General features: G+C 30.3%; 1 protein-coding gene and 1 long non-coding RNA gene across 5 annotated transcripts; both read left to right on the top strand.

Annotated features, from left to right (window-relative positions):
- Window positions 1–10,694: 10,694 nt before the first annotated feature.
- Window positions 10,695–15,240, top strand: LOC114400705 (cytochrome c1-2, heme protein, mitochondrial-like). 2 transcript variants are annotated; one of them, XM_028363298.1, is made up of 8 exons: window positions 10,695–10,857; window positions 11,788–11,854; window positions 12,380–12,594; window positions 13,319–13,598; window positions 13,683–13,754; window positions 14,410–14,526; window positions 14,623–14,688; window positions 14,770–15,240. In XM_028363298.1, the coding sequence occupies exons 2-8, from the start codon at window positions 11,798–11,800 to the stop codon at window positions 14,884–14,886; spliced, it is 924 nt and encodes a 307-aa protein (XP_028219099.1). In that variant the 5' UTR covers window positions 10,695–10,857; window positions 11,788–11,797; the 3' UTR covers window positions 14,887–15,240. The 2 variants fall into 2 exon arrangements, with proteins under 2 accessions (XP_028219099.1, XP_028219100.1); XM_028363299.1 differs by having other exon boundaries at window positions 10,695–10,889.
- Window positions 15,241–20,890: 5,650 nt separating this feature from the next.
- Window positions 20,891–26,205, top strand: LOC114400711. 3 transcript variants are annotated; one of them, XR_003663991.1, is made up of 9 exons: window positions 20,891–21,118; window positions 21,507–21,582; window positions 21,983–22,072; window positions 22,401–22,452; window positions 22,708–23,348; window positions 23,799–23,864; window positions 24,051–24,116; window positions 24,220–24,301; window positions 24,575–26,205. It is a non-coding gene; the product is annotated as an uncharacterized LOC114400711 (long non-coding RNA). The 3 variants fall into 3 exon arrangements; XR_003663990.1 differs by having other exon boundaries at window positions 20,905–21,118; window positions 22,404–22,452; window positions 22,708–22,931; window positions 23,208–23,348; window positions 24,220–26,205; XR_003663989.1 differs by having other exon boundaries at window positions 24,220–26,205.
- Window positions 26,206–26,362: the final 157 nt, after the last annotated feature.

The raw sequence follows: 26,362 nt of genomic DNA, 5'->3' as shown, positions 1-26,362 counted from the left end.
TGCACTTAGCGCGAGAATCTTCGCGCTAAGCTTGAGCTAGTCGCTAAGCGAGGGGGCGTGCTGGGCCTGTCTTGTTCGCTAAGCAAGTTGTTCCAATCTTCAACTTTTTCTTCAAGGCTTTTTCTACACGTTGCTACTTCAATTTTTCTCCAGAGCACTTGTAATTTTCTTCTTTAGAATCATGCTGGTAAAAAATTTACATGATATTAAATTCCTCATTATTTCATTAAAAAAACAGCAAAGAAAATGAATTCTAATCATTCTTAGTCAAAATTGACTATCAATTAAACTCAAATTTTGCAGTTATCACCTTATGACCCACATTATCATTGAAGATACAAATAGGAAGGAAAGTTTTGCAGCAAGGACCAAAGCAATTTCTATCAAGGCAAACACGGTACAAGACAAACTGTTTCATAAGAGGTATGTTAACAAAACTTATCACAATAACAAGAAAAAGTACAAACATAATAACCCATGTTCTGCTCCTTTTAATCCATCTCACATGCTCATGCTTCTAATCCTTCTTTCAAGAAAAAAAGCATGTTTTGTTTGTGGGAAGCCAGGACATTTTGTTCCTCAGTGCAGGTACAAAGTTGTGAGAAATGACAATCCTCCTAAGCCTAGGGCTAACTTGGTTGAAGGAGATGACATTATTGTTGCAGTCATTTCTCAAGTGAATATTGTCACCAATGTGAACAAATATGTGGTAGACTATGGGGCTACTAGACACATTTGTGCTAATAAGAGTATGTTTACCTCCTACACTACTATGGGGGATGGAGAAGAACAAGTTTATCTTAATGATTCGAGAACTACTCTAGTTCAAGGAAAGGGAAAAGTTCTTCTTAAGCTCACATATGGGAAAACACTGGCTTTGAATGATGTGCTACATGTTCCCTCTATTAGAGTTAACCTTATTTCTTTAGCATTGTTGGGAAAGGTTGGGGTAAAGATATCCTTTGAGTCTGATAAGATAGTTATGTCTAAGAATAATGTATTTGTGATCAGGGTTTCTTTGTACTCAATGTTTCTAAAGTGATTAATGAGAATGCATCTTCTTATGCTTACTTGATTGATTGTTATGATATATGGCATGCTAAATTAGGACATGTTAATCCAACGTATGTTATGAAATTGCAATGCCTAGGTTTAATTAACATGCATGATAAACAAAGTAAGAAATGTGAAATATGTGTTGAATCAAAATTAACTAAGAAACCATGTCCTTCTGTACAACATGAAATTGAACTGCTAGGCTTAATTCATTATGATCTTGTTGATTTAAAACAAACTATGACAAGAGGAGGTAAGAATTATTTTGTAACCTTTATGGATTATTACTCTACATATACTAAAGTTTATCTAATTAGACACAAAGATCAAGTGTTTGATATTTTTTTATCTTATAAAGCCGAAGTTGAAAATCAATTGAATAGAAAAATAAAGAGGCTAAGATTTGATAAGGTGGTGAGTACACTTTGTTTAATGACTTTTGTGAAAAGGAAGGTATAATTGATGAAGTAACCCTACCTTATTCACCCAAGTCCAATGGAGTAGCTGAAAGAACCCTTAAGGAAATGATGAATGCTATACATGTTAGTTCCTCTACTCCTAACAACCTTTATGGAGAAGCCCTTTTGATTGCTTGTCTACTATCCTTATACAAACAAATCCCTGGATGGCCAGCTGTCGCAATGTGGTGCTCCCGTTTCCCACCCAAAAATGTCAACATCAATCTTTGGTGACGTGTCGGCCTAGCAAATTTTAACATTTATGCTTTTTTTTAATAAAAAAAATTAAATGAGTTACACGATGCTTTACCCATTCCAAGACGTTTGCATTTTCAAAAACCGTAATTAATGCGATACCAATTATCTCCCTTCAGAATTTGAAAACGCACAATTATCTCAGTTGATTGAAAACGCACATTCTCTCTCTACCATTTCCCATTCTCATTCTCTCTCTCATTCTCTTTCTTTTTTTTCCTACTCGTTCTTCATTCTCTCTCATTCCACTGCAATCGAAGACAATGCTTTGGTGCTGTTGTTCTCCAAATGTCGGACGGGAATGAGGGAATCCATTATTCTCCTATTGTTTTGGCCGAAAAATCGAAAGGTTATTGCTTGATTTGCCCGTTGGTTTCTCTCACGTGAGGAAAACGCAAAGGCTCAAGGTTTTTTCCTGGGTTTGACAATTCTTTGGTTGGTTTGGCCGAAAAATGATTTATGGGTTCTTTTGTCTCCTATCCTTTTGTGTTTTCTTTTTTCATTTGGTTGTTTTGGCCGAAAAACCCAAAGGCTGATGCTTGGTTCTTTTCTCTCCCATGAGGAAAACCCAAAGGCTGAAGCTTTTTTGCTTGGTCTGGCAGTTCTTTGCTTGGGTTGACCGGAAAATGGTTTCTAGGTTCTTTTCAAGACTATCCTTTTGTGTTTTCCATTTTCCCATTCTCTCTCCCCATTCTCCCTCAGTTCTCTTTTCTCCCTTAGTTCTCTCTCCCCAATTAGTATCTTTCCGTTCTCTCTTTTCTGTTCTCCTCTATTCTTTTTCTTTTCTTTTTTTTGAAAATGATCTTCTGTCATTTTTGCTACAAGAGTTGTTGCTGATTTTTTGCAACAATATGATTCACAGGGCGGTCTGGAAGAATAAAGGTGTCATTTCTATCTATTTTTTCCCCATTTTTTTGTCTAATTTTTATCTTTTTTTTTTGTTGCTGATTCTTCTCCGCTTTTTGTTTCTCCTCTATTCTTTTTCGTTTTTTTTAAATGATCTTCTGACATTTTTGCTACAAGAGTTGTTGCTGATTTTTTGCAAAAATATGATTCACAATTAAAGTCTTGAAGAATAAAGGTGACATTTTAATCTATTTTTTTCCCATTTTTTTGTCTAATTTTTTGTGGTTTGATTTTTGGGACAGGCTAACAGTGGTGCTAAAGGTTTGATCTTCAAATTAACAAATAAAGAAACTGTCACCCAAAGCATTATCTGGAATATATTAGTTGCAATTTTAAAGATTTTTCCTCCACATTTTATGTTTATTGTGTTTATAGAATTCAAACTCAGATCATGCAACATTTTAAAATTTCTAATTTGAATTTGAATTATTGTATCATTAAGAATTTATTTAATTTATTCAATGTTGATGTTAATAGTAATAGTAAACATATTATTCCGATTGAAATGGATTTGTGAGATCAGAATGTGAAGAACACTTAAATAGTTGAGCCCAAGCTAGGAAAAAAGTGAATGAGCACTAAATGGTCGGACGCTCATTTCTGTGTTCTAACACTCAACTGCTACATTTAATTTTGTACTCTACCAAAAAATCATTTTTCAAATGGGATTGAAACTGTGGAGGCAATATTCATTAATGTTAGATTGTTGAGAGTTGAAATAGGTACCGTGTAGAAAATTTAAGATGTTACGCTAATGTTGGTAATCATTCACCATTCCTATGACTTTACAAAGGGTTTTACAATAGAAAATTAACTTTTTTTTATCAGAAAAAAGCAGCATTGTCTACAATCCATCATAATAAAATAAATAAATAATAAATATAATTTAAAAATATCAAAGCTAAAAAATTAACTTTTAAAATTTAATTTATTCAAATAAAACACGGTAGATGTGAGGATTTATTATCAAATTCGTCATCAAAATAATTCAAATTCATCAATGTCAATCAACATTTATTAATTTTTGATCTTTTGCGTTTAACTTGCTTCAGTTTTCCTTGAATGAATGATTCTTAGGCTGTTTGGATTTTGTTGAGCTTTCACTTCAATTTCTGGATTTCGAAAGATCATATTTTTAATTTATATTCATTTTCTATATTTGTTTCAACGATTATTGATGGATTTGCATTTTAAATCAAATGACCGAAATCAATTTGCATGAGAATAAATAATTATCAATATCAGTACATTTAGTCATCATTATAATAAATTAATTTTATTTTTAAATTTAAATGTTAACATAACATTAATGTTTCAAGCGAAAAATAAATAAATAAATGATAAATATAGTTTGAAAATGTCAAAGATAAAAATTAAACTATTATAGTTTAATTTATTCAAATAAAACATAGGAGATGTTGGGATTTGTTACCAAATTCGTCATCAAAATAAATCAAATTCGTCAATGTCAACCAGCTTCAATTTTGTATTTTTTTTTTCTGTAATCATTGTCAATTTATTAATGTTTAATTAATAAGCATATTTTTTCGTATTTTTGTTAATTTTCATTTCAAATGCATGAGTATAGATGTAGTGCTAATGTTGTTGCCATAGCTGTAGTGTTTTGAACTGGTTAGTTTTTGTGATTTGTGACCCTTTTTTTTTGTTTCATGAGGTCGATATTGTTGGTTTTGAATTTAACAAGTATTTTTTGAAAATGATGGATTTTTGGTTCTGTTTTAGATTCTACAGTGTGATAGTTTGTGGTGGATTTGCATTTTATCAGCTGTGATTTTCTTTATTAAAGTTCTATTAGGAGATTGAAATGATGACAATTTAAACGTTGACTTATTCCTAATTAGTAGGTACTTAACAATCAATTTAAAATATTACACTATCAATTTTAACATATTATTCAAATCAGCTTCAATTTTGTATTTGTTTTTGTTGTAATGATTGTCAATTTATTAACGTTTAATTAATTAGCATATTTATTTGTATTTTTGTTAGTTTTCATTTCAAATTAATAGGTACTTAAACAACAAATAATCATAATTTTTGAATTAATAAGCATATTTTGTTAGGATATTGAAATAATGATAATTTAGACGTTAACTTATTCTTAATTAGTAGGTACTTAACCATCAATCTTAAATATTACACTATCAATTTTAACATATTATTCAAACCAGCTTCAATTTTGTATTTGTTTTTACCGTAATCATTGTGAATTTATTAATGTTTAATTAATAAGCATATTTTATTTGTATTTTTGTTAGTTTTCATTTCAAATTAATAGGTACTTAAAAATGAATTTTAAATATTCTATTAGGATATGGAAATTATCATAATTTTCAAATTAATAAGCATATTCTGTTAGGTTTATGCTCTGTAATTTTTGTGTGTATTGCTCTCTTTAATTTATGGTGGAGGGGATTCAATCAAAAAGAAGAAGAAGAAAAAATATGCAGTCGACAATTTGAAGGCACGGGCAGACACTACTAATATCTGATTGTAGCCATGTGCATCCCAAAGGTTCTTTCATGTGTCTTCTTCTCATATTTTTATTAATGTTGTAAGATTTCGGTTATCATCTATAATGTTCTATGAATTTTAATTGTAAATTAAACGTGGACGAAAGATTTATGCTCTGTAATTTTTGTGTGTATTGCTTTCTTTAATTTATGGTGGAGGGGATTCAATCAAAAAGAAAAAAAAAATGTAGTCAACAATTTGAAGGCACGAGTAGTCATGTGCATCCCAAAGGTTCTTTCATGTGTCTTCTTCTCATATTTTTATTAATGTTGTAAGATTTCAGTTACCACCTGTAATTTTCTATGAATTTTAATTGTAGATTAAACGTGGACGAAAGGTTTATGCTCTGTAATTTTTGTGTGTGTATTGTTTTCTTTAATTTATGATGGAGGCGATTCGATCAAAAAAAAAGAGAAAAAAAATGCAGTCAACAATTTGAAGGCACGGTCTGACACTACTAATATCTGATTGTAGTCATGTGCATCCTAGAGGTTCTTTCATGTGTCTTCTTCTCATATTTTTATTAATGTTGTAAGTTCAATACCTTTGGGTATCAAACAATTTTTCAATTTCTTTTTAATTTTGACTAAACAGTTTATGATTTGCTTTAATTAATTATAAACTTATTTCGTTGACTTATATTTTTTCTCAAATCTTTTTTCTACCTCTTGATGTTTCATGACTTAGTGTTCTTGATCTTTCATGACTTAGTGAGGTACATATTATCCAATCATGTAATCGTTTGATTCACATATTTTTATTGTGCATCCTTTCTTTTATTCTAAACAATATCAAACAATATATAATATTAACATGTTGCCTTAAAATCATACTTTATTACCTACATGTAACTCAATATTAATTATTCCAACTTTTCAATACTCAGATAGGAGTATGAGCCCGTGCATCCGCACGAGCCAAAGTCTAGTTTTTTACAAAATAGAATTTCACATAAGAAAACATGTTTGAGCCCATATGAGTTATGGAAAGGATATAAATCAAACCTAAAATATCTGAGAGTGTAAGGGTGCCTAGCCAAAGTGATGTTACCCGATCCAAAGAAAAGAAAAATAGGATCTAAGACTTCTGATTGCTTTTTTATTAGTTATGTTGAACATAGTGCTGCCTATAGGTTTCTAGTTCTTAAGAGTGATATGATTGAGTGCAATAGCATCATGGAGACTAAGAATGTTGAATTCTTTAAGGACGTTTTCCCTTTGAGGCCTAGTGTTAGTTCCAGTATCGTTTCTAGTCTTGAACAACTAGCTGAAACCTATAGTGAGCCTATAAGCGAGGATTTGAGGAGAAGTAAAAGACATAGGAAAAAGAAATCTTTCGGAGATGACTTTTATACATATCTTATTGAGGATGATCCCTTAAGTTTTTCAGAAGCTATTAGTTCTTTATATGCAAACCTTTGGGAGCAAGCCATTAGGATTGAAATTGATTCTATTAAAAAGAATAATACATGGACTTTAGTAGATCTACCTGAGGGTGCAAATCCTATTGGATGTAAATGGATCTTTAAGAGAAAGTATAACCCTGGTGGATCTATAGATAAGTGGAAGGCAAGGTTGGTTGCTAAAAGGTTTACTCAGAAACCTAACATAGATTTTTTATATATATACCTTTGCACCTATTACAAGGATTTCCTCCATTAGGATTTGGATAGCCTTAGCTGTAATCCATAAGTTAGTGACTCATCAGATGGATGTTAAGACAACTTTCTTGAATGGTGATTTAGAGGAACAAATATATATGACTCAACCTGAGGGATGTGTGGTGGATGGTCAAGAGAACAAAGTGTGCAAACTTTTGAAATCCCTATATGGTTTTAAACAAGCGCCTAAAGAATGACATGAAAAGCTTAATGAGACTTTACTTGTTGATGGTTTTTCTAGTAGTGATGCTGATAGATGTGTGTATACAAAGTTTGTGAATGACGATCATGTTATTATACGCAATGATATAGTTTTTAAAACTAAATCTTTCTTAGCATCTAAATTTGATATGAAAGACATGAGTGAAGCAAGTGTTATTTTGGGAGTTAAAATTATAAGGAAGGGAGATAGTATATTACTATCCCAAGAGCATTATGTTGAGAAACTTCTTAGGAAGTATAAATATTATGACTTTAAGTCAGTGATTACCCCTTATGATGCTAACTATCAATTAAAGAAAAATAGAGGAGAACCAATTGCTCAAACTCAATATGTCAAAATCATTGGGAGCTTACTGCATTTGATGAACTTTTCTAGACCTGATATTGCATATGTAGTAGGCAAATTGAGTAGATATACCCATAGTCCTAATCAAAACCATTGGGATGCACTTGCTAGACTCATGAAATATTTGAGAGGTACCATGGATTATGGTATTGAATACAAATGCTAACTGGATCTCTAATTCAGATGAGACAAAATCCACTAATGATTATGTGTTTACTCTTGGTGGTGATGCGGTAGCTTGGAGATCAACTAGACAAACTATGGAGTCTAAGTTTGTTGCTCTAGAAATGGATGATAGTGAGGCTAAGTGGTTGAAAAATTTCATAGCTAATATTCCTTTAGGAATGGAACCGACTCCATCAATATATATGCATTGTGATTCCTAGTCAGCGATAGTTGTGGCTAAGAATAAAACATTCAATGGAAAAAACAGACATATACAACTGAGACATAATGTGGTTAAGTAGCTACTAAAAGATGGAATAATTTCCATAGATTATGTGAAGTCAGAAGGAAACTTAGCAGATCCTTTGACAAAACCCTAGGGAGGAATATGATATTAGAAACATCGAGGGGAATAGAACTTAAGTCACTTGAAAACAAACAAGTGATGGTATCCCAACCTTTGTGATTGGACATCCCATGAAGAAAGTTCATATAGGTAAAAACAAGTCACTTGTCAATTCTACTAACACTTAAATTGATATATATCAATTTTCTTTTGGTCCCTTCCTATGGTGTGAGAAAGTGTTAGAACCACATTAATGAGATGATAAACTTTATAATAAACTTTATGTGTTTGAGAAAGCTTTACATCTTATAAAATTTTTAATGATTTTCATATCCCTTATGGGTGGTGTATGGTTTATAACATGCACTTGATGAAATCACCTATATAAGTGTCAAGTGGTGTATGGTTTAGAGCATGCACTTGATAACAAAAGACTGAATGGGTGTCTTGTGATTGGTAGACCACTATCGCACACCAAAAATTTTTTGTTCATATAACTTGCTACATCGACTACATTGTGTATTAAATCCTATCAGTCTAGGTCTAGTTCATATAGCTTGCTATATTAAGTCCGATGCATTAAACCTCATGTCAACCCATAAATTTTCTTTTATTTTTTAAATGTAATTTATTCTTTTAAAATATGTGAGAGATTGTTGTAATTTTAATGTTTATTTTAAAAGAGTTTTTTTAAAAGATTTAAGTAAAGAATATTATAAACTATTTATAACTAACATAATTTATTTCAAACATTACAGCGCGTTGGAGATTTTGTTAACTAATAATATTTACTTTGATCATCTAATACAATTAATTGATAATATTTTTTAATTATGATGTGACCATATATTTTTTTAACTAACTACCGTTCACCATCCAAATACAATAACCTCAGCAAGGTATTGCACCACGTACTGCACAAAGATTATAATAAATTAAAAGATTATATATATCCTAAGAAATATACGTGGGACATCACAAATAAACTTTTTAAGTCAGTAATTATCACGCCTCAAACAATATTTGTGATTTTCAACTTCAATAACAACCGGACACCAAGTAAGTAACTAAGGCATAATAATACATTAACCAAACAGTCCAATTGCAAGTTCCCCCGCCAACATGGAGGAGATTGGATAGTACGTAACAAGCAAGAAGGAGAAGGAAAAGGAAGGTAATTCCCGAGGAGATCGTTGAAGAGTATTTGTGAGCTTCCAAAAGTCAGTAAGAACAATTTTTTCTCGTGTAAAATAAATGAATTTTTGTTTTATTCCCTATAAAAAAATTTCTTTAATTTCCATATTTTCAAATTTTAAAATCATCATTTTTTAATCCCTAATATTTATTTCAAGACAGGTAAATAACATTTATTTTAAAGTTTAAAAAAATAGGAGTTACTGTTGTATGACACTATCACCTACATATTATTGAGTGTCATCTAAAATGGCCGTGTGCCATTTCGTTAACACACCAGAAGTCAACTATTAAATTAAATGATGTCATATAACAAAAGAAATAAGAAAAAAATTGATTTTAGATTTTGAAGGAATAAAAGAAGTTTTGACTTGGATGGACTAAAGTGGTGAACTTAATAGCTAGAGAATAAATTGAGTTGTATGATTTGAAAAAAAAAAAAACTGTTATTTGTTTCTATTTTTATTTTTATTCTCACTTTAATTATAAAAATTTTATATTAATTTTACTTTATTTACTATTTTTAAAATTTGTATAGAAAATAAAAAATAATAATAGAAAACAATAATTCATAGAGGAATAAGGTATTCATAGTTATAAGTATAAAATGAAACAAACAAAAAACAATGTAACTACCCCCCCCCCCCCCCCCCCCCCTTATAGCATGATAAAAAAAGTCATTTGCATTTTTTTGCAAACTACTTTTTGGCAGTAAATAAAAAAACATTTGAAAGGGCATTTACTTTGAGCTTCACCGCTCCTGCACTTCCCATTTTTATGAACTCTTTTCTCCTAAATGATGTTTTGGAATGAGTATTTCATAAAATTTGCAATTTAGAATGAGTATTCCATCTCAGAATGGTTACTTCGAAATATGTTTTGGAATAAGTATTCTAAAACATCTATTTTGAAAGAAAAAAATTCAAAACATTTTTTCATAATAGGCATTTTGAAACATATTTAGAAAGTCTATTATGGAATGATTATTTTGTAATACACTTGTAAATCTAAAATATATTCTCGAATACCTATTCTAAAAGCCAAAAAATCAAAATTTATGTATTACAAAATATGTGTTTGGTAACATATTCATGGATTTACAAGTGTATTGCGGAATAAGTATTCCATAATAAACTTGAAAATCCCAAAATGTGTTCCAAAACCCCAACACCTAGCACCCACTCCGTAGAAACCAAACTCCCACACCAAAATCCAGCACCACAATAGACTAGAAGCCAAACTCTCACTTACCTTGGTCACCGTCACACTTAGAGGGTGATAAGGGAAGTGTGTCATGTGACTGAGGGAAGCAGCGAAATCGCGTGTGGGATTGCCGACTCAGGGAAGACATTTGGGGGAAGAGACTGCTGAGACTTATTAAGGGTAATTTTGTTCACACAATGAAAATGGGAAGTGCAGGAAGCAAGTAGTGAAGTGCAGAAAGTAAATGTCCTTCGAAAATGACGGGCATGGACTTGAAACCAGCGGTAGGCTCGAGGCCCATAATGAAAAGCCCAAAAGCTAAGAGCAATTGTGGTGACGAGATCGGAACGTGTGGTGGAAACATGCGAATGGCTGCTACTACTGCTCCTTGGTTTTTTTGTTCATTTTGTTGTATTGTTGTCTTCAACTGAATCTGCCACACCACAATACACCACACAGTTCCCTCACTTCTCTCCTTTTGACCATTCAACCTTCGCCTTTGCCTCCTTTCGTGAGTCCACTCTTCTCTTCTCTTCTCCTCAGGTTTCTTTAATCCCTCGCAATTGCGTCTCTATTGTATTTTAGGTTCCCCTTTTAATTTTATTATTAATTGTTGTTTGTGAATAAGTAAGATGTTGTTTAATGTGGAGTGTGTTGTTTTAAATATAACAATTTAGAGCTTATGATGATTTTTAATTTGGGTTATCAGAAAATTGCGAGAGTTACTTATTGGTGAAGGCATAATCTTGATTCAGAAAATATGCTGGTTAGAATTATATAGTAGATAGCCAAAGTTGTGTCGTCGAATAGTGGATTATTGTCTGTAAATTTTTATTATTATTTTTTGCGTGTGTGTGTGTAGTTGATGTCATTTAGAGCTACATCCCTTCCGCATTTGCTACGTGACGGATATTGTTATTGTTGTTGTTGTTTTATCACCATCATCGTTATTACGCTGTTACCTGGTTAGTTTTGGACTTATGCTTGTTTACGTTTTTAGGGAGTAAGAAGGTAATCATTAAATCATTCTTTGTTTGGCATTTTAGATCATCTCATCCATTTTTGCCTTTGTTTAGGGTTCTCTTTTTTATATATGTTTTATATAGAACATATATGTTGTGATTGAGTTTGGAATTTGTTCAGCAATTAATATGCATCATTTTAAAGCTATCCACATTTTTCTAGAGTGTTTAAGGCTATTTTGTTGCCTGGAAATCATCTAAGCATAATTTTGCGTTACATTTATAAATGTGATAGCATTTCCTGTGGCAAGTCACATTGCTAGTTTACATGATTGTTCTGTTGCAGATTAAATTTGATTTATTGTTTGTTACTTTCACATATATGTTTATTTTTTGTAACTTTATGTCTAGTACTTATATTAGATGGATAATGCTAATTATTTATTATCTGTTTGTGTATTTTTGGGAACAACCTACAGCGTGACTGAGATGGCTGGAGGTGTTATTCAGCAGATATTGAGGAGGAAACTACACCCTCGGTTTACTGTAAGCCACTGACCCTCAATTGGATGCTTTTGCACTTAATTACCTTTCGGGGTCTATATATGTCTTCATGACCTATGATGGAGATCCTTACAATAAGAGGGAGGGGGGGGGGGGGGGGATTGCAAAATGGTTTCTAATTATGAAATGCAAATCTGTCTTTTAATTCTCATTTATCTGGAAATATTTGTATGGATTAGTCCATTTGCTAGCTTTTTTTTCTTTACCTCATCAAGTATATCTTTGGATTAGCTTTCTTTGAGGAAATAATCACTTTCTTTGCCAGCTTCATGAGAAATTGATTATTTTCCCAAACAATCACTAGCCGGCCAAACATGCAAGAGGGTTGAGAAGTTGGATCCAACCAATATGATCTATCTTTCAATATAAGCTCAATCTTTTTACAGACTTATATGTGGATTTTATGCTTGTTGTATTGTTTCAATTTGTTGATGAAAATTTGGTTCCCATGCAACAAGATGATTGTGTCTGTTGCTATTGCTAATAGCTGTTGTATATTCACTGCAGAACTCTCCCTTGTTGTCACCCATCGTAGCCAAGAAAGATGATGCTGGCTCTTCTGGCAGTCAGTCCTTAAGAGCACTTGCATTAATTGGAGCTGGTTTATCAGGCCTTTTCAGTTTTTCAACAATGGCAGCAGCTGATGAAGCTGAGCATGGCCTGGCATGTCCAAGCTATCCGTGGCCTCACAAAGGAATTCTTAGTTCATATGATCATGCTTCGTAAGTTTGGCTTGAATTTTCCCTATATTGTCCTATCTTTCGCTCAACAATTTCGTTTACCAAGTTAGAAAATTGGATACTCAATCTTATCCCTGCTGAATTACATGTAATAATGTTTAGTTTATTCTCTCTAATTAATTAACCTTATTTTATCTTTTATCCCATCCTTAGATCAGCAACTCATCCTTCTTTTCCCTTGTCATTACATATGGCTTTGATGTGTTATAAGTAACATGGTTTGAATCTTGTATGTGACTCACATTTGTCCTCCATTCATAGTCAATATCTAATAAGTCCTTAAATGACATAAACGATGTCACATTCATTCAAATGCCCTCAATCTGTGAGGATACCATTACTGAGAGCTATATGACATGTTATCTTCCTTTTTTTTTACTTACGTAGTAAGGACCAATTTGATACACTTGTATCTTTGGAGGACTAACATGATGGTTTACTGTATTTATTATACATTGATTGCATCGTAATTTATCTGGCAAAAGAGTTTAAACTCTGATTTTTGCCAAAGAAATAATTTCCTTCTTTAAGGACATTAGCTGTGGCAACTGGCAGGGTTCATAAATGATGAATACATGATAATACATGTTCTGCTGCTATCATGTATTTAAACCATATTTCACATTAAGGTTATATTAGTATCTATAATTTAATAATAATTAACGCCTTAAATTCTTAATGCTTTCAATTAATTTTTCATGGGCAGGATTCGTCGTGGTCATCAAGTTTATACAGAAGTCTGTGCTTCCTGCCATTCTATGTCTTTGATATCGTATCGTGATTTGGTTGGTGTTGCTTATACAGAAGAAGAGGTAAAGGCTATGGCAGCTGAGATTGAGGTGGTTGATGGCCCTAACGATGAGGGTGAGATGTTTACACGCCCTGGTAAACTCAGCGATCGTTTTCCTCAGCCATATGCAAATGAAGCAGCTGCTAGGTTTGCTAATGGAGGAGCTTATCCTCCAGATCTAAGTCTTATTACCAAAGTAATGCTAATTATTTGATAGTAATATCTTTGAAATTTTCTAATGTATGTCTACCTGAAAATATATATCCTTTTGATTTTTCAGGCCCGTCACAATGGTCAGAACTATGTTTTTGCCCTTCTAACTGGTTATCGTGACCCACCTGCTGGTGTTTCAGTAAGTTCTTTTTTATCTAAAGTCTTCTATTTTATTTAGTAAAGTAATTTTATAAATTTTTCTAAGTTGACTGATGGAAAATGTTAGGCCACCAATACCTAGTTCTAAACCAAAATAAAACATTTTGCAAATCTGTTATAGTGGTTATGACACAGGTGTATGCCTAACAACCGTCAAATACTTTTCCTTTTCATGCACACTAATGAGCACATGTCTGCATGTGTGGCGTAATGATGGGCAGGGCACAGTTGAAGAGCCTTTGAATCTATCTTGAGATTTATTTTCTGTACAACACTTCATGGATAACTTGTATCATGCCTTTTGATATCCCTTGCATATCATATATGCCATTTTCAGGTTCAATGTAATCCATTCATAAATAATAGTAAGACCCACATCACACGCTGAGACATAGGCACACATCTGCACGCACACTTACATAACACAGGGAGTGCTTATAGTGAGGAGAGAATTTTAACCATTAGATTTATGTAGATTGTCAAAATTAGAACATAAATGCAAATGGTATAATTGATACTTTTCATGAATTCTACATATATGGTACTAGTTCATATATCATTTTGTCCCTATACCGATGTACTGATATTGTGTTCTTAAACTTCTTTTCATGACTATGTTCAAAATAATAATGTAGATAAGAGAGGGACTTCATTATAATCCTTACTTTCCTGGTGGAGCAATTGCCATGCCTAAAATGCTTAATGATGGTGCTGTGGAATATGAAGATGGTACCCCTGCTACAGAAGCTCAGGTATTATATTTGTTTCTGGAGGAATGGTTTAGTAAATCTTCTTACAAATAGAAATTGGAAAAAATGTAGCTCATTTTATTTTAATGTTTGTTGCAGATGGGGAAGGATGTTGTGTCATTCTTAAGTTGGGCCGCCGAACCTGAGATGGAAGAGAGAAAACTGGTCCGTTTCCTTTGCTATCATGTTTCCACCTAATCAATAAAAATATTCTGTTTTCTAACTACACTTTTTATGCATATGCAGATGGGATTTAAATGGATATTTGTACTGTCACTGGCACTACTTCAGGCTGCCTATTACCGCCGCTTGAGGTGGTCAGTTCTAAAGTCTCGCAAGCTGGTTCTTGATGTTGTCAACTAGCTCTGCCTCAAGTTTCATTTTCACTTGAACAAAGATTACTGTTGGCAATAATCTGTCAGACGATTAAGATGTTTCATCATTTCAAATTCGTTCAGCAAAGTTGATGGTTAATGGAACAACAACCGGGAGAGTGTTATAATTTTTGTTTGAGATAAAAAAAATGTTCCATGCACGTGATGCGTTTGCTTTTTCTCATCATCCATCTCGGACCTCTGTATTGTTGGGAGGTGTTCCTCTGTTTGATAAACTATTGAATTTTGTGGAACTTGCCTATCATTATGTTGGTCGTTATTCAAGAAAAAAGAATAGATAATATGCCCACGTGGACATTGGAAGATGGATTTTTTCTCTTCAGCTTTAGCGGTATTCTGTTGTGTGCCGGTGGTGTTTAGAGCAGTAGCAGTTGCTTAAAAATAAGCTTACGTTGCATGGTGAGTTGCAAGAGGTAAAAGTTGTTAACGTGGAAGAGTTACTTAACCCAAATAATTTCTTAAATATAAAAAAAAGGTAAATTATACTTGCACCCCTGGATTTTTTTAAAATTGTACCTGTCACTTCTTCTTTTCACCCTACATAAAATTCTTTAATTATTTAGGTCACATTACATCCAGATCTCTTTCTTCCTAAACATTGTTTAATAATTAAACATTAATTAGTTACATGATTTTTAATGAAAATTTATGTCTAAAATAGTTTCATCTTCTTCCTCTTAACTCCATAAAAAATATAGTATCATTTTCAACTTGAAAGTATTTTAGCATTTTTTCTTCTTTTTCTTTTTTTTCTAATTAAACATAAATTCAACTTTTTGTTGAACGTAAACTCGCATTGTTAGTAGCATGTGTTAACACCCTTCTTCTTTTTTTAGTTTAATTTTTTTTTGTTCGTGTTGAACCATTTGGTTGTTGTGTTTTTGTTAGACGTGTTTTGTTCCTGCATTTGTGCTTTTAACTTTTTTCTTTGAAATATTTATTTTTGATGGTTAGATGTTTGATATAATGTCTCAATCAAGAATTACATCTTTAAGTGTTAACAACAATGAAGTAAGAGTTAAATATTAAAGGAAAAAATTGTTATTGTCTTAAGAAAGATCTAGGGTCAATTGTTAATTTTTTATTGAGTATTTAACAAAGATGTTAGGGCAATTCACTTTAATTAAGGACAATAATTGAAGGGGTAAAAGTAATATAAAAAAGAAAAAAATATCAAGTATAATTTGAAAAAAAACGCATGGGATGCAATTGTAATTTACTAAAAATGATATAGACAAATAGAAAGAGGATTTGATTTACACTAATTAAGTACACTCAGACTTATATTGATATTATATATATATATATATATATATAATTTGTATTGGTATAAATTGATCTCTTCTTGAATAAATTTCACTAATATATACATGCATCATGGGGAAAATTAAAAGTTAATTAAAATTTTCATCCTTTAATAATTCTTAATATGTGGTTATGGTCTTCCTATTTTACTTTTCAGAATTTTGGTTTTTCTATTTTAGAAAATTTATAATTTTGGTCAAAATCTTAATTTTAATGCAATTGAACCTAATATATTCACTTAAGATACGATAAAAAATTAATTTAATTAATTAAAATAAAAAAAAAGAAATGAATGTATTTAAAATTAAAGATTAAACCAAAATTATAAATTTATTAAACTATCAAAACCAAAATTATGAAAAACAAAGTAGGTTCGGGTATAAAAGAGACACATTTAATTTTAATACTCACCTCCATTTCTATAGAGTTTTATCAGATTTGGTACACCCTTAGATAACCCAGCAAATCATTTTTATGCTTTTAATTTATTTATATTAAATAAATTATATATAAAGCTATTATTATATTTTAATTCAAAAAATATATAAAAATTATAAATGACAAAGAAATTAAAGATAAAGAATTAAAATTATATTTTATTTTATTTAAATGTATAAATTTTTAAGTTTTTTATTTTATTATTATTATTATTATTTAATTATTAAACTAACTAATTTATATTTTAATAATAAAAAATAAAATTATAACAATAAAATCTTATATATAAAAAAAAATATATCGGTGACCGATATGAAAGAGTATGGAGATAGTTAAATATCCATCTCATCTCTATTTTAAAAATTTTGACTAATGCTTATACAATACTTAATTAAAATAGATATTTTCAGTCAAAGTCACAGCAAATTCGAGTTGGAATTCCGTACTTGCCTGCTTGAGGTTCTTTACCATACCTAAAAATATTGGTTATATCAGTAAAACTTTTCTAAATTAAAATTAAACTCATACAACTAAACCTCCCATTTAGTGTAATAAAAACAATAATGCTTTTTTAATCGAAACGTTCCATCAAAATTGAAAACGAAAGTATAAAAACTTTTTCCATGATTTATTCTTTTATATTTAATTTCATTCTCTAGTTTTTTTTTTTACAAAAAAAAAATCAATTTCATTTCATTCAAAATGTTTAAAATGTTTAGGAGTATAAAATCTATATATATAGAATTGAGGATAATTATGTATTTTCCTTCCCCACTCATTTCAAGACTAAAATTGTAAATCTCAAATTTTCCCACTCATAGTTTAAAGGATAAAAAAGGAATTTTATCTTTCCCGCTCTTTATAAGAATAAATTAGTAATTGAAGATTTTATTTTTGTTACTGGAATTTTTAATATTTTATGAATTTATGATTTATAGTTTATAATATTTAGCATATTAAAATTATATATAAACATTAAAAATGCTTAATTATTTTTTATATATAAAACATTATATTTTATATTTTAATTATTTTATAAGCTACAGATTCCAGGTTTATAATTAAATAAATAATAAATAATTATTTTATGTTTCAAAAGCATTATATTTTTAACTAAATTGTTAACGTTTAACTGTTAATATAAAAAATATTTTAAATCTAAATAAATAAAAAATATTATATATAAAACATTATATTTTATATTTTATTTATTTTATAAGCTAATTATTTCCGTTTTATAATTAATATAAATAATTGTTTTATATTTAAAAAAATATTTTTAAATAAATTTTAATCTTTAATTGTTAATATAAAAAAATTTACTCACTCATTTAATGTTAAATAGCCGTTAAGGTAACAATTTTTCTAAAAAAATTACAGTATATAAAAAATAAAATATCAAGTTAGGATAAGTAACATTAAATAAAACATATTAATCAAAATTGAGACAACAATTATTTTTTTACAGAAAAAGCAACAATGATTTCAATATGACCAATTTAGCATTTCATTATCATTTTGGAGGATTCTTTTCTTGCTTACTCAGCCCAAAGACAATATGAAATATTTGAGGGGTTTGTGTGTTTATTTGTTATAATTTTTTGTACTCTTGGTTTTCCTTCATATGAAACTATCCAACTTCCATTCATTGTATTTGAAAAAGGGCAGGAAACATCTAACTCACAAACTCATTAGTAGGATAGCATAGCCATAGTTGGTATACAAGAAAAGATGGCTTGACTGTCAATCCATTAGATTGACCCTTTTGCATTATTATTTTTTTCACTTGGGACCTATAACATAAACGTAATATCATCTTATCATGCATTTCTAGGTTTATAATCTAATCACATTTAAGTTTTTTATTTTTATTTTTATCATTTAATTTATTTTACATTAAAATAACTATCTAAGTTATTTTTAAACTTGTTCATTTTACATGTTTTTCAGGTTCCTTGTTTAGTATTTGGAATGTGATTTTTTTATACACAACATTTTACTCATATAGTTTCTTTTAATTGACTATGCTTTTTTATTTTATTTTTTATATTTTCAGGTTTAACATATTTTCATAATTTCCAAAAGTTCTTGAGGCATTTGATTAACCATCAAATCCATGGAATTTAGCAGATTTGGGGTAATTTCGTTTTTCTTAAATTGATTTATATCCATTTATTCTTTTTATCTTTCTCTCTCAATCTTAACTTTCTTTATTTACTTTTTTATTTCTATTTTATATTATTTTTTACGGAAAAAGCAGCAATTGTTTTAATACTTAAATCACATCCTAATTATATGCATACAAATCATAATCACTTTAACTAAAACAACTATTTGTCAATTACAAATAGCAAATTATTAATTGCATTTAATATCTTGCAATTAGGGGTGGGAATAGGCCAGGGTGGACTACATGGACTTACGATCTGGCCTACATAAAGTCTTATCTGAACTGACCTATTTAATTAAAAGGTTAGGTTCAGTCTTTTTTAAAAGTCTATTAAATTAAATAGATCAGGCGTAGGCTTATTAAAAAGTCTTATAAGCCTCATAGGTTGGCCTATATATATATATAATTAATTTTTTTTTTGAAACTATCAGACTTTAATTACACATTATAATTTAGGTGTGAGTCATGTGTCCTTTTATATTTCTCATTATTTTGATTGACTTTCCTTTTTTTAACTTTCCTATTACGTTCTTATCCCATAAAATATTAAATATTTATTGTGAAGAAGACTTTTAAAAAGGCTATCAGGTCAGGCCAGACTTCTAAAAAGGCCAGGCCGAGCCAAAATAAATAAAAACTTTTGATAGGCTATAGATCAGACTTAGACCTCAAATTTATCGTAGGCTAGGCTCAAGCCTGTCAAAGCCTGATCTGGCATATTCCGACCCCTACTTGCAATTGCATATAATATTTTTTATAATCTTTATACAAGATAATTATTAACCAGAAAGATTTCTAATTAAATAAATAATATTATATAAAATTTTATGTTTTTGTATTTTACATTTCTAGTTTATATTTAAATAGATAATAATTTTGTATTTAAAAATATTTTTTTAAATAAGATTTGAGTGTTTAATCGTAAAAAATTGGACAAATCTTTACTTTTTATTTTATAATTGAACTTGTTACGTACAGTAATAGTAATAATTATATATTAGAATTTAATTATTTGATTTCGGTTCAATTTAATTTTAGAATTTATAAAGTTGTGGCAATATTATTATGGTTTCCAATCAAATCATGTTTATTGATTTTCCACAATTAAGGTATTCTTGACAAAAAAAACTTTAACAATTCTCTAATCAGTGCCAATTAAATTGAACCAAAAATATTTTTTACAACTTAAATTGAATTAATTAAGTGTTGGATCAATTAAAAAATATTTGTGCCAATTAATATTAATTAATCATTTTAATCAATTAAAAATATTTATGCCAATTAATTATATGTCTTATGTTTTTTGAATTATTTCAAAATATTGTTAAGATCTAATTATTATCTTTTTAAGAAATTTTTTTCATTAACTACTATGCTTGATTTGCGGTATGTATTTAGTTAATTATTTCCCTAATTTCAACATTTACACACTAATTGTATTCAAACTGCAACCCTCTGATCCGAATTTTCTATTTAAACTGCAACCTTCTGATAAAAATCTTATTTTGTTACTATGCATGAGTTTGCCTCCATACTCACAAAATTATGAAGATCCCTTTCAAAATATATGTTTTTCTTTCATATTTTGGTAAAAATCATTATGTGATTGAATCATTTCGGAATACTATTCCATATGACTGATTTAATATTTCATTATCATTTTGGAGAATTTGTCTCTTGCTTACTTAACCCAAAGACAATATGAAATGTTTGAGGGGTTTGTGTGTTTGCTGTATAGAGAGATATTTGTTATAATTTTTTGTATTGTTGATTTTCTTTCCTATGAAACTATCAATGAAATGGAAGTGAGAAGCAAAAACTAAAATATTTTTGTACTATCTAGTAGCTGACACGTGGCAGCAAGCTGAACAGTTTTCAAAAATATATAGATGGACAATTTTTTTATAAATATATACAAGACTAGAGTAGTTGCACCTTAAATGACTTTTCTTTCAAGGTCATCTCCTATCAGTGGCGGACACTGAGTATACTACTGAAATTGAAATCTAATCTATTATCTATCTACTATATTATAAAAGAGAACCCCAGAAATATTATTGATGTGCCCCTTCTTACAAAATTGACACCTGTTCCTTTTCCTGGATTTATGGTCATTTTAACCTTGCTTCATTTGTTGGCACATGTATTTTTTCCTTCTTCATTTGTTGACACCTGCAGTTTGTCTTTCTTCATTTGTTTACGCGTAAGTTGAGGGAGCTGGTGCCGGAGCAAGCAAAAAGCCATACCTCAATTACATGCCACAGCTTCCTTTATTGCTCAAATTCAGGTTTTTCCTTTCTTCTTCTTCTTCTCATTTCCAATTCAATTTTCTTTCTTTTTGAAATTCACCGTTTATAGTTTCTGAATAACAAATGTGGATATTTAACGCCTAATCAGGTTTCATCTTTTATGAATTTTCTTTTGATAACTGTTTTTCGTTGCATGTAATTTTACATGATCTTTTGCTTATATATTTTTGTGGTCTTTATGGCTGCTTCATTGCTGTATACTGATTTTGTTCAGAGTTTTATGGGAAACTCTACGAGTTTTCCTGCATTTTCCTTCGTGCTTACTTATCTGGATTTGCATGCAAGCTTTGCAACTCACAGCATCTTACTCGCAAAGGTTTTTTCTTTCCTGATCTTTTTTTCCTTTCCTTCTATCTTTTTCAATAGGCTGCCACCGTTTTCCTCCATAGGAAAGAGATTCGTGGGACCATCGAAGGTTACAGAGGATATGGATACTGATCGTGTAAGGCCCTTTCCCTTATTGCTAATTCCCACTCCCTTTATTAATTTGCTTTTCATCTTTTATTGATTTGCTAATCTCCGTAGGTTTCATTTTTTATTAATTTGCATTTCATAATTGTTTTTATTCTCTGTCGAAGATCATTAACATTATTATTCCAAGCTTGATTACTGTTTTTTATTTGGCAAATTCGCAGCATGTAATTCTGTAAAGCGGTCTAGCTTGTGTTTTTGGTAATTTTCAACATGGGTGGACTTTCTATATTGTTTCCTGGGATACTTAATTACATGGACTAATAAATTCATCTAGCTTTATTGATCTTTTTTGGCATTGTTATAGACAGTTCTATGTTGTTTGTTTTTTGACTAAATTGGGTTACAATTTTGTAACACGGGGAGCTTAGTAAATTCATTAACCACTGGCATGAGATCAAAGCAGCACCTCTAGCAAGGAAGAATAGTTGGCAACTAACCATCATTAACCTTGGACTGAGGTAACTATAACAGCTCTCCTTAAGTTCTTTTTTTTTTTTGTTAATTATGTCAATGTTTGAGGTTTTGAGTTTAATTTCCCTTCCATTATGTTCTACATTTTTGGTCTGCTACTTTGAGTTTCAAATTAAGAATATAAATTACAAGATACATGTTTATGTTATTTTCAATTGGAAAGATTTGCTTACTTTACTTTCCAATTAAAATTTGAAATTGGATCTTACATCATGGATATGTAATTAACTTTCCCATAAACACCCCTATTTGTATTTTGATACCCCATTAGTTCCTCACCAAGCTTGCTTCACAATGTCGGCTTCTTTTTTTCAGCAGCTTCCATTCTCACTTGTTAAAGGCCCGAGATGGTTTTCCCTTTGCTGGTGTAAGATCTTTGACTCTTCGATCTATAGTGGTCAATATTCTTGCCTTTTGCTGAAATTAAGCATTACAATTTTCAGTTTATAGAATTAAGCTCTTTTTAATTGTTGTCAAGTCAACTCAATTGAGAAAATTAGAACCACAAATCTTTTGGTGTGTTCAAAAATTTCTAAGAGCAAGATCCATTGAAATGATTTTTATGGTTGAAGAGATATTGTTATATTTGGCATGATGTGGATTATTTGTTTTAACTTTGCAGCTTATTGATTTACAAGGTGCTTTGATAAAGAGGTGTTTGGGTCTAAAAACTCTTAATCAAAGAAGAAAATGTTTCACCAAAAGAAAATCAAGGGTATGTAATCATTTTGTGTTGGTGCCTAATCAATCTTGATATGAAATAAAAGGGTACAAAATTGGAAATCGGTTGCTTCTCATGAGACTGAATAGTTATTCTTGAAGGTTGATGCTACTATCTTCTAAAAGGTATATTACATTATTGAAGTTTTTAATTTATATTTTTCTCTCAATGATTTCATTTACATCATTGCATTATGAAGTGTTAATCCCCTTCTTTTCCCTTTTTCTGAGCATCTTCCTTTCATTTTTGGTGAGTGGTTACATGTATATATTTATGTACACTTCATCTCATTTTTTTTAACCAATTGATTGCTTGCAATTAAGTTGATGGTGCTTGCATAGAACAAAAACAAGGAAAGAGTTATTGCTGTCAACACTCATGGTCAACATGTTCTCTATTAGGCTGAAGTGTATCAGCACTAGAGCTTTTGTTTGCATTTTCTTGGACAAGGGACTCCAATAGGTGCTACTGGGCACCGTGCGCCACTACTTTGCTGAGTTGCCTCTCTCTGACATTGACACTCGCACTTATACATCTTTGGGGTATTACTACTGATTTGTTATCGGACATTTGATTTTTTATTCTAATTTTTTACTTTTCTATTTTCTAATTATAATTTTTTCTTCCCAATATATTATAAAGTGCACGCTGATATGTAAAAGGTTTTACATATGAATGATTAATTTACAAAACCAAGTGATTTATGAACTAAGTCAGAGCAAATATATTGCTTCTATTGCTTTGCTATTTTGTGATGAATTGTTGATCAATAGCAACAGTGTGTCTTCCTTTATAAGTAAAAGGTTATTGCAGATTGCAATCCCATATTATTTATGTGAATGATAAATTTAAAATAAACCTGATATTTAAAAAGAACTATTATGAAAAAAAAAACTTTGATTCTTTTTTAGTTGTCTATTTGTTCTGGTTGATTGATCTCTCATTGAATTTTTTAGCCCCTTTTTATGTCTGTGTATATAAAAATGTTTCAGGCTCTGTATGAGGAGTTAACTAGAAAAGTTGTCACTTTGGTGGCAGAGAATGAAAACCTAAAGAGGGTATGGTACTATCTCTTATTTGATATCTTATTAACATTTTCCTTTTCCACTTCCTCTTTATTTTGTTGCACTTATTTGTACGAAACATCTATTTAAGATATTTATAATTTCTCAATTTATTTAATCCCGTTTGATGTTTACCTGATCATTCACCATATCTCATTTTGTGGCATTTCTGACAAAAAGGAGAAAGAATTGGCTTTGAAAGAGTATGAGTCTTTGGAGACTACAAATAAGAACTTGAAGACACAGGTAAGATGTTTTGCTGTGGTAGAAATCTGTAAGCATAATATAACTTTTGTTTGCAAAGAAAGTATATCAATACAGGTAAATCAACATTATCTTCCATTTGCAGATAGCCAAGTCAATAAACACTGAAGTGGAGAAAACTCCTGTTGAGCCTGTGTCATCTGTGGCTGAGATAACACCTTCATCCGGTAATGGTCCATGGTTCCTTTATAACCTTTTTCCAGTTCCACAAATATTTTGGCCTTCCATCCTTCAATCTTCTAATCCAATTCATCTACAAAATACATCATTTAATTCCATCGCCATTCCACCTAATGCTAATGTTTCATGTTCTTCTGAGTCTGAATCACATCACAAGCAAAATAACCTTATAAATGATAATCGAACTCGAGTAATCACTTTTTAAAATTTTATTTTGATCTATCCTTTTGATTTTTGAGGTTGTAAGTTTCTTTCTTTAGCTTAATCACTAGAAGAAGATAAGAAAGCTTTTGAAATGACTGAGTCAAAAGAGGCAACATTGCTTGAAGCAGAGAAGATTTCCTGTCGTAAATCTGAAGTGGATTTCAAGTTCCTGTGTTTTTTGCTGGTTTCTCAAGTCAAGAATTGGGAAGTAACACATTCCTGTTTTTGGGATTTATTGTTCTTTATTATTATTATTATTATTATTATTAAGTCATGTTTTAGGAAATTGGACGATCTGATGGTGCAACTTCTCCAGCAGTTGAGGCTTTAACCTTCTCTCATACTTACTGTTTGCTGCTAGCTTTAATTCAATTTAGTTGTCCACCATTTTTTCCTGCATTATTTAAATTCTACCCATCTTAATTCTTTGCTTTATATTTTTTAAGCATTTAATTTAAACCTGATTCTTGCTCAGTTTCAGTTGGTGATATCTGATTATGCTACGATTGACAGTGTAGTGTGCTTATTAGATAAAAGCATTCTGAGTGCACATGCTTTGATGCATTTGTTTTTTATCTTTTCTAGACTCTAGAATGTCATGTCTCATGATAATTGAGATGAACTAATTTTGAATTTTGTCATTAAGTTAGGCCATTTTTTTTATATAATCTTGGACTGCTTTGGTCGTTCAACTTCTTTGTAAGGAAAGAAAAGAAGAATAGTTTCAAATATGTAGGTTTCCTGTTTTCGGGATTTATTGTTCTTTATTATTATTATTATTATTATTATTATTATTATTATTATTATTATTATTATTATTATTATTAAGTCATGTTTTAGGAAATTGTCGGATATGATGGTGCAACTTCTCCAACAGTTGAGGCTTTAACCTTATCTCATACTTACTGTTTGCTGCTAGCTTTAATTCAATTTAGTTGTCCACCATTTTTTCCTACATTATTTAAATTCTACTCATCTTAATTTTTTAAGCATTTAATTTAAACATGATTCTTGCCGAGTTTCAGTTGGTGATATCTGATTTTGCTTGACAGGGTAGTGTGCTTATTAGATAAAAGCATTGTGAGTGCACATGCTCTGATGCATTTATTTTTCATCTTTTCTAGACTCTAGAATGTCATGTCTCGTGATAATTGAGATTATCTAATTTTGAATTTTGTCATTAAGTTAGGCCATTTTTTTTATATAATCTTGGACTGCGTTGGTCGTTCAACTTCTTCGTAAGGAAAGAAAAGAAGAATACCCTAATTGTATTTTTTCTCTTATGTATATTATTATTATTAAGTCATGTTTTAGGGAAAGAAAAGAAGAATACCCCAAATTAAATTAGCAAATTTTAATGTCTAATGAAATTTGACTCCATTTGAGAGAATGAAAATCTATACTGTTTGCAATTAAACCTTATATAGTTGAATCCTGTTATTGGTAGAAAAGGTGTTGTCCAACCATGGTACGATTTTCTTGAAGAAATGAATTTTGATGATGGAGATGAAATCTCTATTTACTATAGGTATTATGAAAAAATTTGTGATATCATAATTAGGAGGCAGAAGGATTGGGAGGATACTGAGCAACTAGACTACCTTTAGTTCCAACAAACTCTATTAATGTTTACTTATCCTATTTTGTTGTTAATCAACTTTGTTCTCAATCAACATTTTGCTATTAATCTCCATTTTCCTGTTAATTAACTTTATTATTTTGGTGTTCATCAACATTTAGAAAATGCTTACCAAACAACCCGTGCATGTGCACAAGTTACACGCTAGTTTTATATAAACTTAAAACCAAAATGCAACCATTTATAAACTTAATAGATTGAATTC

This window comes from Glycine soja, chromosome 19 (assembly GCF_004193775.1).
Source record: "Glycine soja cultivar W05 chromosome 19, ASM419377v2, whole genome shotgun sequence".
NCBI classification, from domain to species: Eukaryota; Viridiplantae; Streptophyta; class Magnoliopsida; order Fabales; family Fabaceae; genus Glycine; species Glycine soja.
The sequence above is the reverse complement of the archived record's forward strand: the minus strand, read 5'-3'. Positions and strand labels throughout refer to the sequence as shown.